Here is a 15,281-nt window from a genome sequence, read left to right on the forward strand (position 1 = left end):
AGCTAGAAGGCCGATTCTCTCGACTTGGTGGCCGCGTTATGTTAGGGCACTGTTTTGTCCAGCTACCCCAGGTAGCATGCTAAAAGAGTGCTTTGCTAGCCTTACTTTGCATGCTTTTCAAATTTCAAATATGTCACTATAGCATTCATCGCTTCGCGATTCGGGCAAAACTGTGTCAATTTTACCCGCGTTCATATTCACAAAAGGCATTCTTGCATGCCAAGGTTTGTCTGAACCATGCCGCAAGAAAAGGAGCGTCTGCACGCGTAACATTGGTGGTTTTGAGTTATCCTAAGTGCTCATGCAAGAAGATACACAGATTAACGAGAAAAAGAAGACCACTTCAATCTAGGGATGTTAACCAGGAGGAATTTGTGTTGGTATCAGTGCTCAAAAATTCACAGTCAATAAAATTGCGCGAAGACTATCACTCATTAGGCAGCTTTAGAATGGTCACGCAATTTGTCATAATTACTGGAATGGCCGCTCGCATGTGACCTAGAATGAAGGATAATGATGATTTCGTATGCATGGCACTCGTCCACAAAGGGGGATGGGCCAAGAGCCTGGCCCATCCCCCTTGAAGGGGACGGGCCAGGCTCTTGCTTGAAGAAATGAACTGTGAAAGTGCAGAACCAAGCTGGGTAATTTGTTCAAAAATAAAACTTCCGATAAATGGAATATCCTTACTGAGCAAGCGGTCAGATTATCTAATCCTGATGGAACTTTCGATGAAGTACAAACCACGAATACGAATACGAATACATAAAGATGGACTAACGCTGCTTCGATCTATTCGAAGACAGTAGAGCCGACATCTTTGTGGCAGTAACTAGATAAAGTGCCGCCAAGTGATGAAATAACTGAAAAATTTATTACCAATCCTAAATTCTCGAATGGCGCTTCTAGCCATCTTTTGCTCTGGTAATAATAGCGACGACAGAATCAAAAGACACGATTCATTTTTTTTTCAATTTCGTTGCCAAACATAAAACACGGGAACGCCTTGAGTACAGCTTTTTTTTTAAGTAAGGAGCTGTAGCAGGTCAGTAACTTCCTCAGTCGACTTTCTCTTCAGCTATTTTAGAAAGTGCGCTGGTGGTCTCACTCGTCTTACCGCCAGGTTAGTTCTTGGCGTAAGCAAAACAGGCCGGCCTTCACGTCGGTTGTCAGACTGCCATAGATCCTCCCAAAAAATTAACTATAATAAACTCTGGCGCTGCGATCGTTCAGCGACTGTGGTAATGATCGGTAGTACATGTATTTCCCTAGTCTCCGTACTAGTGGGCGGCGAATCGCACTTACGGCTTTGTTTATTGCTGCGTTTAGGTCTTGATTCGAAAAAAAAAAACGAAGTCTTGAAAGCTTCGTGACCAGATTTGAAATGACAAACCTAAAGATTGAGGTGGTGAAGCGCAACTGCTGAACATTTGCTGATGGTTAATTCATGACGAAGCAGCTTCAAGCCATACGAAGCCAAAAGGGAACGTAAAGAACGAAGACTAGGCGAATCCATGTCATAACCATAATTCCCATGCTCGCTGAAGCGCCATGCATCGCATCTCCCATAGACACTAGCGCCGGAATTCCCTAGGTGATATACAGGAAACTTTATACAGACCGCTACTAATCAGCACTACAGATCGAGTCCCATATTTTGATACGTCTATTATCCAAGCACCGCAATAAGTTTGTGCACAATCCGCAACAACAGGGTCTGTATCTCATTGTTCCGCTTAGATAAAGACCACCTGTTCGATTCTGGCTGCTGCGGTAGTGGTTGTTTAAGGGCGAACTGCAACGATACTAATGTGCTTTCATATAGATGCACGTTGAAAAACCAAAAGTGGTACCTTATTATCCCACAGTCCGCCACTACGTCATACTGCCTTAATGTCATATCGCGAATTGAGTACGTCAAAACCGCGACTTTTTTTTTATTCAGCATGATTTCTAATCGTACAATTACCTAATAGCGCCACTGAAGCTATCAACAGGTTAGATGCAAGATCGCAAACGCATACTACAGTTATAACATTTTAATACAGACAGTGCAATACATCGCTAGGACATATATCAATCGTCTAGTGACAAGAAAACATGTGTCCCACAGATTGGGCAAGGCCTAGTGCTCCTAACTTGGCCAGTAAAAATAAAAGAGGTGAAATAGGGCGCGAGCATCACCAATAAGTGCAAATTTTGGTTTTAAATACTTCAGATACTTCGTGCAGTCATTACCGAAGGCCAGAAGCATATTTGTTCTACAGACTACATTGAGAAAATAGTTAACACTACGCTAAATTGCAAAGAAAGTGATCATTGCCTGTCTTTACAGCGATCAAACCTAAGAAACCAGGCGCTGTTTTATCTGCCTCTCGTTATTTTGTTTCGTTTACATACAAGCCACAAATGTTGCAAGAGCTAGCATACACCTACTGCTCGCTCTTGCAAAATCAGTAAAAGACACGGAGCATTTTCCTCTGTAATTTATTTATTTATTTAATTATTTTTACATACTGCAGCCCGAATAGGTTGAAAAGTCATGTCCCTTTACTGAGGATGCAAGTAGCAAGGAAGTTAAAGTTGTATTACTTTAGAATGACTGTCAGTTGGGCGTGTTGGTAAAGGTTCATGATGAAACAAGCGCAAAAATACACACACTCAGAGAGGACACAGACAAGCGCTTACTAGCAACAACGAAAAAATTTATTTCGAAGAGAACACTAATAAATACATCACACGCATGTACGTCATACCCGACGACTTCCCCTGTCATCATCAACAACGTGATATAACAAAATATGCACGCGCCCACAACCGAAAACAAGCACTTGTCAAGAACTAAGAAAGGAAAATGTGAAAAGAAAATTAAAAACAGAAAAACCAAAGAAACAAAAAACAAACACGTAACACAGAGAAAAACACTGGGTTAGGTGACGTCCAAAAAAGCAAATTTAGAATCTGTTAGTAGAACTGACGCTTGGCTGACGCAACTGTCCCCTCCTTTCCTTATCCTATACGCTTCCAATATTTCTCTCGTCGTCCGCTTGTTGTGCCTGTCAATTATTCGTGTGTCGGAAAATTTTGGTTAACAGGTGCACTCCTTGCAGTGGATCGCTAAGTGTGAGTAAGGGGCCCCCTTTAGTGAACTCTCATGTTCACGAAGGCGCACATTTATGCACCAACCCGTCTGACCAACGTATTTATTTCCACATGTGAAAGGCGTTCCGTATACAACATCTTTTTTGCACTCAACGTACCTTCTGCCATGCTTTATGCTACATCTTTTCAATTCTCCAGTTCTTTTCTTGTTGACAAGCGTTTCTACTGCTGGACAAATCTTTGATAATTTGTTTTCGGCTGAAAAAACAACCCGCACGCCATACCTTAATGCAACTTTTTTCAACCTATGTGAAGTATTGTGCAGATACGGGATGACCACTGTCTGCTCTCTTTCACCCTCTTGCCCCGCCACGGTGGTCTAGTGGCTAAGGTACTCGGCTGCTGACCCGCAGGTCGCGGGTTCAAATCCCGGCTGCGGCGGCTGCATTTCCGATGGAGGCGGAAATGTTGTAAGCCCGTGTGCTCAGATTTGGGTGCACGTTAAAGAACCCCAGGTGGTCGAAATTTCCGGAGCCCTCCACAACAGCGTCTCTCATAATCAAATGGTGGTTTTGGGACGTTAAACCCCACATATCATATCAATCAATCTCTTTCACCCTCAACTTGTCTCCTCTCTTCGCTTGTGCCAATGATTGCATTTTTTACTTCCCGACGATTCTTCTCCCACGCCAAAAGGATACATTCATCCTGATAACCAGCTCCCCTCAAGCGCTTGATCTGCGCGGAAACACTGTCATTCATTGAGTGTACGCATGAGTTAAATTACTACTTCATTTTCTTGGAGGCCCTTTTGTAAGATCATTCACGCTTCTTAACCTTCCCGAAAAGGACCACTTTTCTTTCTAACAGGCTGCCACATCTTTCCGTCATTCGCAGAAGGCAACCTAGTATTCACACTACATCACCCTAAAGAACTATAGCTTAATTTTAAATGTCTAGCGGAAACACAGCACGCCACTAACCGAGTACGAATTTGCCTTTTTTCGAAGGGGGTAACGTTGCGACTTAAATATTCGCACAAGCAGATTGTGTAAGGAAAACAAACAGGTATATAAAGCGTCATCTGTGGTACAGAGATACAAAACAGACGGCGTGATATCGTTTCGCAGGCTATCGCCACATCCCCGCACAAACAACATCTATCTACTTAACGTGGCGGTGAACGTCCAACCAGAGTTCTTCCTGGAACTCATCCACCTTGGGATACTCGGCCAAACAGACTGTACACCCTTCCCACTCCAGGCGCACCTTCGGCGCACATCTCTCGATGTGGAACCGCACCCTGAAGTCATCGGTACAAACTTTGCGCAGCTCCGGCAGACAAGCGAGGGTGCGGTCGAGTTCCTCCGGAAGTTTCGGCCGCCCGGCGAGACCGCCGCGACCTCTCGAGTCCGTGCGCAGCGTAAGCGCTTCCAGACATTTGAGGCGCAGCGCCGGCAGCCTCAACGGCGAACTCCGGCGGTGCTCAGCGGCGAACTCCGGCAGACCCAGTAGGAACGCCGTTGTCAGTGCGTCGTCATAGATCTTCAACTCGACCAGGTTGGGGCACGAACGCAGCAGGCCGAAGAAGGTCTGCTGGCTCATAGTCTTGCCGACGCGTAGCACGCGAAGACTTTCGAACAGAGTTTCCTCGTCCATCTCTTCGTCCAGAACCACGCACTCGTCGAGGCCCAGACACTCGAGTCCACGGCAGTGCTTTGCTATGGCCGACACGCTGACATCGCTGACGTAGCTCAGCCGTAGGGACTTGAGGGTGAGCTGAGAGATCACGTTCATGATGTGCGGATAGAAAGGGCAGAGCGAAGTTTCAGAGGCGAAGTTGAGAGACGGCTGGGTCCCGTTAAAAAAAGCAGCCCGCCAGCGCCAAGCCTCGCTCTGCTGTCGACGTGAGCTGAAAAAAAATAAAGCAGCTAATCATCGGTCAACAGAAACAAAGACAAAACGGAGGCGTATCTTTGAATCACTGAGTGAGATATTTCAGCGCCTGTATCCATCACAAAGTTCGGTCTGAATCGTACAGGGCAACACCAATCGAAATGCCGAAACCACTAAGTCTATCCGCAAACTCATTTGAATGGAATCACAGTTGCGACGAGGCCTCTAGACTAACCATGAAATGGCGTTCTCCTATTTCGACCAACCGAACAACATTGGTGTTCTATCCCTCCTTACACTTCATACTTTGAAAGAGCAAGTGACATGCCATTGACTAATAACAGCTAGAAGGGTCAGAGCAATGGCACTTGGTTACACATAGTTGACAGTTGCGATACGCTCTTTGAACACGTGTGCCTTTCGTGCGTCTTTCTTCGTGTTCAAACAGCGCGTCACAAGTGTCCACCGGTGAAAAATCAATCAATTTAGTTGATGTAGTTATCGCCTTTAGTGGTGATTGTATCCCTAGCTCTTGCGTAAGCAGGAATAACTACAGTAATGCATAAAAGCCGGCTAGTTGATTTCGCTGCATACTGAATCTTTCGCGTGCACACACGAGAAAACACAGAAAGTGTCACAAGGATCAGCGCACGCAAAACTACATTCGGCGTTAAGCACGGAAACTAGCCACGTTCACAAAACTTTTCGCCGAACTAGTTGTATTCATGACAGAAGGTTCATTTTAGAGCTAAACTGATAAAAACACGTAACCCAGACCACACAATTAAGTTTCTTGTGGTTTTTCCCGCGTTCGTGCTTTTAGCGTTGAAATGAAGATGTCAACAAGGCCTGGTTTATTTATTTATTTATTTCAATACCCTCAGGGCCCGAGGGCATTACAGAGGGAAGTGGGTTACACAACATAATGAAAAAAGCGGAAAATTTGTGGTTACATGGATCAGTGAAGGAAACCAACAAGAAATAATGCTCATTATAAGAACAAAAAAAAACAGGTATTAAATAACAACAAAGCTTAACAGGTCTACCGAAAAATGGAAATACTATATTCCTAAAAATTATGGCGACAGGTTAGTTATAGCAGCCTTAAACATAGAGGTATTAGACATCTCGACTACAGATCGGGGAAGGTGATTCCAACTTGCTCACGTACTGGGGATGAATGAATTGTAAAAATGGTTGGTGTGGCATGTGGGAATGCCAACCTTATGACGATGGTAGATGCGAGCGGATACGTAAGAAGAAGCGGTTATCAATTTATTCTTAAGGACTGAATTGTGGTAATATATCTTGTGAAACAGGCAGAGGTGAGATATTTCTCTATGTTGTGAGAGCAGAGGTAATGATAAAGTTATTTTCATGGAAGTGACGCCGGAGGTGCGATGATAGTTGGAAAGAATAAAACGAGCAGCCCGACTCTGGATGGATTCAAGCTGATGAATGAGTGTTTCTTGGCTGGGGTCCCACACAGATGCAGCATATTCCATTTTGGAACGTACTAATGATTTATACAGAAGTATTTTTACTGTAAGGGAAGAAAGATGAAAATTACGGCGTATAAAGCCCAGCGTGCGATTAGCTTTATTGGTTACATGTGTTACATGCATCTTCCAGGGAAGATCAGAAGTGATAAGTACGCCTAGATATTTGTAACATGACAGAGGTTCTAGGTTAGTATTATTAAGATGATAAGAGGGAAATGTTGTATCGCGACGTGAAACGCGCATGTGCTTGCATTTGTTAGTGTTTAACTCCATGTTCCACGTGTTAGGCCAGTCACGAACACGGTTTATATCTGATTGAAGAAGATAGACGTCAGAGTCGCTGTTAATAACACGGTATATAACACAGTCTTCAGCGAACAGGTTTAGTGATGAACATAGATTATCAGGTAAGTCGTCTATGTAGATGAGGAAAAGCAAAGGTCCCAGCACGGAGCCTTGAGGCACGTCTGATTCAACTGCAAAAGTGATGGATGAGGTGTTATTCACAGTGACAAATTGGGAACGATCAGTGAGAAAATAGTGAAGCCATTGAAGAACGTTGATTGATTGATTTGTGGGGTTTAACGTCCCAAAACCACCATTTGATTATGAGAGACGCCGTAGTGGAGGACTCCGGAAATTTTGACCACCTGGGGTTCTTTAACGTGCACCCAAATCTGAGTACACGGGCCTACAACATTTCCGCCTCCATCGGAAATGCAGCCGCCGCAGCCTGGAATCGAACCCGCGACCTGCGGGTCAGCAGCCGAGTACCTTAGCCACTAGACATCCGCGGCGGGGCCCATTGAAGAACGTTTGGATCAATGTTAAGTTTGCTGAGTTTTAAAAGAAGTAGTTGATGAGAAACCTTGTCGAACGCTTTTGAGAAGTCTAGGAATATGCAGTCGACAATGGAACCCCTGTCAAGAATGGAATTTAGGTCATGTGTGAATGTCAAAAGTTGTGTTTCACATGAAAATGACTTGCGAAATCTATGCTGGTGATCTGTAAAAAAAGGAGTTTGACTGTAGGAAAGATGCGAGATGAGAGCAAACAACATGTTCCATAACTTTACATAAAATACATGTGAGTGAGATTGGTCGAAAATTATATGGAGAATGCCTATCCCCAGACTTGTGCAAGGGAATAACCTTCCCTACCTTCCAGTCTTCCGGAATGCAACCGGTATGAAGCGATTGCTAAAATATATTAGTGAGAATGATGGGACTGTACACTTTAGTACTAATTAAAAACTTTGAATTGATGCCATCAACACCACATAATGATGAAACTTTCAGATTTTTCATGATTTTTTTATACCGGCATCATCAAAGACAATGGGGTCCATTGTTAAAAAAATTCGAACTAGCATATGTGGGAGTTGAACACACATTTTGTGAAAAAGCAGAAACAAATACAGAGTTTAGAACATTTGCGGATTCATCAAGTTTGATTATGCGATTGTTTGCATCTTTAAGGGTGAGTGAGAAATTGTGTCTTTTGTTCACTACATTCCAAAATTGCTTAGGGTTGGTAATTAAAAGAGATGGTAATGTAGTATTGAAAAATGAATCCTTAGCATCTTTTAGGGCTTGTTTGTATTCCGTAGCTACGGCGTGATAATCACTCCGTGATAATCTTCGGGGGGGGTGGGGGGGCAACCTTTAGTGGGGCCACATTTGGTGGTAAGCTTTTCTGCTCGATCAAAAGCCGGGAGTTTGGTGTTCAGACTTTAAACGAGCCGTGCTTCAAGTGAGAGAGGGGCCACGAGATTAGGGGATGGTTTTTACAACTCGTAGTCCGAGATTTTAAGATTCAGCACTATTTTAAGATTCAGCACAAGACGACAGTAAGAAGACCTTAGCTAACCAGTTGGAAAAGTCCTTGCAATGTGGCCGTTTTTCTTAGCGAGGATCATTTTATATCATTCTGACGAATTTCGACAACACTAAAACATCAGCTCGTGCTCCAAATTAAGAAATAAGAACCCAATCCAGGCCTGTCACTCATCGACTTTAGGAGAGAAATGTTAGAAATACACGTGGCCTGCTGAGGCAGCTAGTGAAGAAGACGACGCTGTGACTGAGTGACGCTCGTGCCTTTTGGTGGCCTGTGTGGCGTTTAGTAGCCTATATGGCACTTGAGTATTCCTGTGTGGGATGTGTTTCACTATGTGAAGTAAATTTTTCTTTTTTATTACGAGGTCGAAGATGACATTCCAGAAGTGGGGTTGCCCATACATGTTGCCAACAGAAGAGTAAACGTGAATTTCATCAGTGCATGGAACTGGTATTTCTATCCCTAAGAATCTAAAGCTACGACGAAAGAGACACAGCATCTGGCCATGGCGACACTATCTCGACTCGAGACCTATTTCAAGCTCTCCAAGAAAAAGATCGCTTACTAGCAACCGACCCTGCTGGAACAACTGTCTGTGGCCGGTGCGATTCCACCTCAACCAGCGCAAACGTTCCAGCTGATTCCCGACTTAAGCCACAGCATCAGTGCCTTCGACGGCTCCGAAGACGCTCCATCGGTGCGCGAGTTGATTGAGAATATTCGTCGCACGTCTAACCTTCACGGATGGCCACCTGCGTACACGCTAGAAACTGCCAAGGCCCGACTAGTCGGAGCAGCCAAGGAATGGTACCATTCGAGGAGCTCCCAGATCACGTCGTGGGAAGAGTTCGAGACACGCTTGCGTCGGACATTCGTCAGCCAGACTCTCATTGCGGGTAGATGGCGCAAGATGCAAGAGCGTATGCAGCAGTGCAACGAGAGTACAACGGCATATTTCCATGCCAAGGTGCGTCTAGCCATAAAGTTGACCTCGACTTTACCGATACGCAAGAACAAGTCCTCACGGGGTTAAGGTCTTGCGAACTCTACACGATGCTTTTGGGAAGGGCGCATGATGACAACGACGACCTTCTTCACGACATTGTGCAGTTCGGGCGCATGAACCTGAACGACGAAAGATTTTTGGATCTCGCAAACGAAGCTTTGCGTCATCACCGGATTCGGAGCGAAGCTTGCCCATACCAAGTAAAGGGACCATTCACTCGATCGAGGGAGGATACCGACGTTTCGGATTGCCATCCGTCCAGCATTTCGGTGAGTGAAAATGCTGTAACTGTAATGTCTGCGGCCACATCACACGTGATTGCTTTGGGCCTAAGTGGCTGCTCAAGTGTCAGCGTTGCCAGGCAACTGATCACACTCAATAAAACCGCCAGGTTTTGCTGCATAACGAGACGAATGCTGTCAGACATCTTTCTCGCACCGGAGCCAGTCAAGCGTTGCTCAAGGAAAAGGCCTTCAACGACGACTTCACTCTAGTGGGACTCATTGACACAGGGAGTTTTGATTGCTAGTTGGTGCGTCAGTGGCGGCATGATTCGGCATCAAGATGGTTCAGCAACTGACTCAATTATATGGTTTTGGCAGCCAGCATGTTCCCGGGACGAAAAGCCTCGGTCATTGTAAGGCCAAGTTGAGCATAGACGATGTTACCGCAGAAAATGTGCCTCTTCTGATAGTTCCCGACGATGCACAAAAAATGGAAATTGTGGTGGGCCAAACGTTCCACGAACTGACCAACTTCACGCAAGTCAAGGTGGGGAGCACGTTCTGCTTCTACCACCTAAACAACTGTCCTTTTGCTCAGCTGGTGTCATCGGAGCAGCAGCTTGAACGACACGTGACAGCAAGAGAACGTGAGCTTCAGAAGGATTCTGTGCATTTCATCACTACGTCCAGGGAAATTCGAAATCACAGCGATTGTTGATGACCCTGAGAAACTTGGTCGGGATGTCGAATTGAAAGCAGATGAGTGCAACAAGAACAGCGCCCCTAGAAAGAGTACCGGCAAGATTTCATTAAGGATGCTTCATGGCTACAAGTCAAATTTTTACGGATCGCAACTTCAGCAGCGTAGCGATACGGAAATACCTTCACAACCAACTCAGGAATTAAAGTCACATGTGCGTGAACGCTTATTGGAGGATCCTAAGAGCACGAGGGATGCCTGCAATCACTGCAGCGCTACCCTCTAAAGCTCTGCGAAGTTGGAAAAATGGTGTTGCCGAGCAAGGGTCCTGTAAACGCCAGTTTTACGACTACAACTCTGCTGAAAAGTGACGCAGCACTCGTCGACACACACGCTTTGCCTGCGGACACTCACCATGTCACTCACTCGCGTCCTGAAGGGAAAGGCCGATATTCAGAAGCTGCCTACGCCTCACTACTAAAGACATCCGGAGAAATGTCCAGTGCAATGTTTTCAGTGCAAACGCGTAAATCCAGCCAGGCTTCGAGACTCCGTGTCGTGACTTAATTTTTCTGCCCGCGTGTTTAAAGAACTCCTCTGTTCTAAGTTGTTATGATGACCGAAGCTTTCGTGTTGTTATTCTTTCATTACTTTGTGGCTTTGCGCATCGTTAAGGATGTCAAGATGGCCGGGAGATACGACTATTATTCAATGTTTGACGTGACAAACTGGTCACTTTTTTTCAGTCTTGTGATGAATTTAGCTCGTCAGTGTAGTTTTGTGTTATTTTGTTCTTGTTCCTTCATTTTGTTTTTATATTGCGTAATTTAGTTAGTGGTTGAAGAGGATGACCCAACATTCTTATGTAGAGTCAGTGAAAAACGTTTTCAGGGCAGTCTTAACGTGGACGTTAAGTAGCTTCAAGATGGCCGAATGTTAGAAATGCACGTGGCCTAAGGCAGCTAGTCAAGAATAGGACCACGTGACTGAGTGACGCTCGTGGAGTTCGGTGGCCTGTGTGGAGCCTGTGTGGCATTTGAAAAGCCTGTGTGGCATGTGTTTCATTATGTGAAAGTAAATTATTCTTTTTTTTACGAGGTAAGAGATGACCAGAATTCGCCAACGACGAGCGAAATGTTGCCAAAAGTCGCCATTTATCTTCGAATTTCGCAAAAAATTTCACCTTGCTACCTATGTGTGGCGTGCCCAGCAATAAAAATTCTTAATTATGTATATGGTACCGTCCATAAACCCTAAATAAAAAACGTTTTTCAATGCCACTCACATCACCCGCTTCACCATGGGAGCACTGAAAGAGGACATGCATCACTAGCAGCGTACCTGAATGCTAGCGCCTGAGAACAAATGTTTGCGATGGTTTCAGTTGTAGCTAATAAAGGATAAAGCAGTCCCTACAACAAGAAAGGAATGGTGTGCATAGCCTTCCCGCAGGTTTGTAGAATGTATTTCAGTGCAATCAAGTGTCTGATGATCGGACAGCTCAATTACAAAGCAATGGAAATAATTTCTAGAGTACTCAGTAACCATCGCAATGCCCAGACGTCACTTTCTTTGTGGTCAGGCTTACGCTATACATTCACCTCACTGCAGTTTCTGAATGTTGCCCCCTCCCAAAATAGGCCGATTTCTCGGCCCACCAGAAAAGTATGTTAATAAAGATTAACAAACGTTAATAACAAAATATGTTTTGATAACCTCTATATCAGGCTACAAACTAAATTTGAGAGTACTACCGCAGTGAAGAAGTTGACAAGCCATTCACAACAGTTGGAGCTGTGGTCGGAGCGTCCGGCTTAATCGTCACCTATTCATTTCAGAAGCGAAACTTGGAAGAAGCTTAGCGATTCAGAGCCCCTAAATAACATAGCATAACACCACCGCCACGCGGCGCACGAAGCAGTCAATGACATAAGTTTTGTACGGAGGTTGCTGGCAGACGCACCAATGCGCCAGTGCCTCTAGGATCTAGTTGATTTAAGAAATACACCCGTGAAACAAGGTGAACGTACTAATTTGCACCATCTACTAGGTGGTCTAAAGCTTCAAAAACCTCCACAAATATCGTCTCCAATTCTTTTAATTAATTAATTAATTAATTAATTAATTAATTAGGTGATTTATTGATTGATTGATTTATTGATTGATTGATTGATTTATTGATTGATTGATTGATTGATTGATTGATTGATTGATTGATTGATTGATTGATTGATTGATTGATTGATTGATTGATTGATATGTAGAGTTTAACGTCCCAAAACCGCCGTATGTATAGGAGAGACGCGTCACTTATTCTACTGAAGACACTGAATATACAATGCATATCTCGGTCAAGACCTAAACTAAATATCGACGAAAATTCGCCATGTTGCCATTCAAATGTTTAGAACGCCACGGGCCTTTCAAATTCGCCGATTTGTCGAAAAGTAGTCCCCAGTGTCAACCCTTGCCTAACCTCTCGTTTCTCTTTGTTTTCACTCCAAAACAAACCACTGTTTTGATAAGAGTTCTGGTAAGATTCAGAAGACCAGGTGGCTGTTTTTCGCCGCCCTGCATTTAAAAGCCCCGCATACAAATATTCTTCAGATTTGTGTTCAAAACAAGTTCCTGAAGGTAATTAAGCACGTTTACGTACATTCGGGACTGTTTGTAATAGTTATTCCCTTCTTTGTAGGTTTTAGCGTGCTGGCTGTGTTAAAGGAGCAATAAAATAACCTAATGAGACAAAACCCTACAACTCTCCTGTGACCTTATGGTTTCCAAACGTTTTTCTAAGCAGTCGATTCACCGAACAACAAACTACGACAATAACGTCATTCACTGATTAGTTGGGACAAGTGCTGAGGGCCCAACTAATGCTATTCGTTAAGACGCACTGACTGCGCTGCTTTTGGTTAGGGACCACTATTTGCTCGGTAACCACACATCGGTATATACCACACCAAAAAGGAAGAAAAGCATGCACATAAACGCCGGAAGATTGGCCTCAAGCTCGACCCACTGGCTACTCTGTTACTCTTGACGAATGCGAACGGGAGGCGCTTGGCATCAAAATTACGTTGAACATCGACGATGTCTCACCCGAAGACTTTTGATTTCACTACAATGGTTACGGTCTTTGGCGAACTTGGCAAAGTCGTCAGCACTCAGTGCGTCCACCAAGACAGGTTCGTGGTTCCCAGCCGTCAGCATGCACCCGAGCAGGGCCTCATCGCGAGTGAAGGTCGCTGTCACACACGCACGCTTGAACGACGGCGCGGCTGCATCGCCGCGGATTCCGCCGACATTCAAGGTAACAGCACGAAGTACTTTCAGCTGAAACAGAGGCAAAAACATAGAGAACGGTAGAAAGGGAGCAAGTTTGTAGATGATGATGGTATGAAAAGAATGTCAATCAGAACACAGACGTGCGCACAGACAAACACACAAAAAAGACACGCACCTTCCCGGGAAAGAGAAACGCAAAGAAAAGACGGGGAGGTTAACCAAGTTGAACCAGGTTCACTACCTAACACGTGGGAAGGGGAAAGAGAAGGAAAAGATTGGAGAAAAAGATGACAGGCGAGGTAATACAGTAGCACGCATATCAACCTATAACACGGATGCCTGGAACGACATAAAACTGTGCACTGTCACGAAGAACGAGTCGACTTCGATGACGTGCACTGCAATCCAAGATGTTAGACAAGGCTTTCAAGGACTTGCTCCAAGGTATCCAAAGCTTACAGGGCATTCCGAGCTTATGGTGTTGGAAGTCCAGGGAGGATTGTGCACATCGTGCTTATGAACGATTTCAACACAGCGATGACACATCGTTCCTCGTCGCGTTGATCCCAAGTCAAATATTGTGTCGTGCCTCCGCGGGCCATTTAAAAGAAGTGCGTCATATGGAGAGTGCGTGAAGCAATGGGGATTGTTCTTACAGCGAATCAGCCATGAAATTAACCACTCGCGCATGTAAATGAGTGACAACACGTGTGAACAGTATATACAATGTGTTTTTGTGGTAGAGCCTCCGCTTTACATGACCTCAACTCCGAATTAGCAGCTTGTCGGCGTTGGCGTTTTGTCACTGCTTCCTCTCGCCTACGGGGTAATTTTCTCGTTTTCGCTGACTCCTTCTTATGTATTGTGTTAAGGCCTGACCACACATGCATATTGAGCGCGTGTGAGCGCATCTTTTTGACGTGGTGTCGCGCCCTCTTCCTATAGACTTTTTTTTTTCGTGGGCGCCACCATCTGCCTAACGGTTGGCCCTTTTCTGGTTCGGCAACCCACCTGGCATGCAGGAAGCTTGCTGTTTGCATAGAAAGTAAGCATGCGGCTGTAGTTTTATTGTTCGTCTGTTGTTCTTAAGTGGTGTATTTCGACTGAAGTGATGCAGGTTCTTATAACTGAGTCTATCAGACGTTCTGACAAGGTTCAAGTCGTTGAGGGTCAACTACTTTGTTGTACAGTGACACGAACGAGTCTGCCTCTGTTGATGCGCTATATCCACAGCACCGACTTTCTGCTCGAAGAATGTGCAGTATATTCAAGTCTTTCCTTTCCAGAACGAGCTACAGCGCTTAGAGAGCATAGAGAATATCTTTCTTGAGCGGTAGTCATCTGCTTTTTTTAACAAGATTTCATTACGTCATGCCGTCACATCGACTACCGCTCTTGCATGAAGCCGTGCGTTGGAGTGTAGTGGTTCGTCCTTATTTCGTGGCACTGGCAGTATCACGTATCAGGACTCGTACTTTGCAGTGAAGGGTTTAATTTTCACTCGTGCCTTGACTTTAGCCACCAATCAGATAACCTCCTTCTAGTTAATTCTACCCGCTTAAAGTATATATTGCCCTACCTGTCCCTAAACACCAGTGCTTTGAAAAACTCTACGCCATCATCCGGAACTATAGGGTTAACTGCACACTAACCCTTAACTAAATCGTTTCTCAACTATGAAGGAGTCACCATATCTTACTCGCTCGTTTGTTTTTACAGCTCTA

At 44.7% G+C, this 15,281-nt stretch overlaps 1 protein-coding gene across 1 annotated transcript; it reads right to left on the reverse strand.

Annotated features, from left to right (window-relative positions):
* Positions 1 to 2,684: 2,684 nt before the first annotated feature.
* Positions 2,685 to 13,591, reverse strand: LOC142768467 (uncharacterized). Its single transcript, XM_075870447.1, has 2 exons — positions 13,372 to 13,591; positions 2,685 to 5,014 (listed from the first exon to the last, which is right to left on the reverse strand). The coding sequence occupies exon 2, from the start codon at positions 4,897 to 4,899 to the stop codon at positions 4,267 to 4,269; it is 633 nt and encodes a 210-aa protein (XP_075726562.1). The 5' UTR covers positions 4,900 to 5,014; positions 13,372 to 13,591; the 3' UTR covers positions 2,685 to 4,266.
* Between the last annotated feature and the right edge of the window lie 1,690 nt (positions 13,592 to 15,281).

Source organism: Rhipicephalus microplus, chromosome 8, assembly GCF_043290135.1.
Source record: "Rhipicephalus microplus isolate Deutch F79 chromosome 8, USDA_Rmic, whole genome shotgun sequence".
In the NCBI taxonomy this organism is placed as follows: Eukaryota; Metazoa; Arthropoda; class Arachnida; order Ixodida; family Ixodidae; genus Rhipicephalus; species Rhipicephalus microplus.

Excerpts from the sequence above, each read along its gene's own strand:
- LOC142768467 (XM_075870447.1), bottom strand. The coding sequence starts at position 4,899 with ATGAACGTGATCTCTCAGCTCACCCTCAAGTCCCTACGGCTGAGCTAC.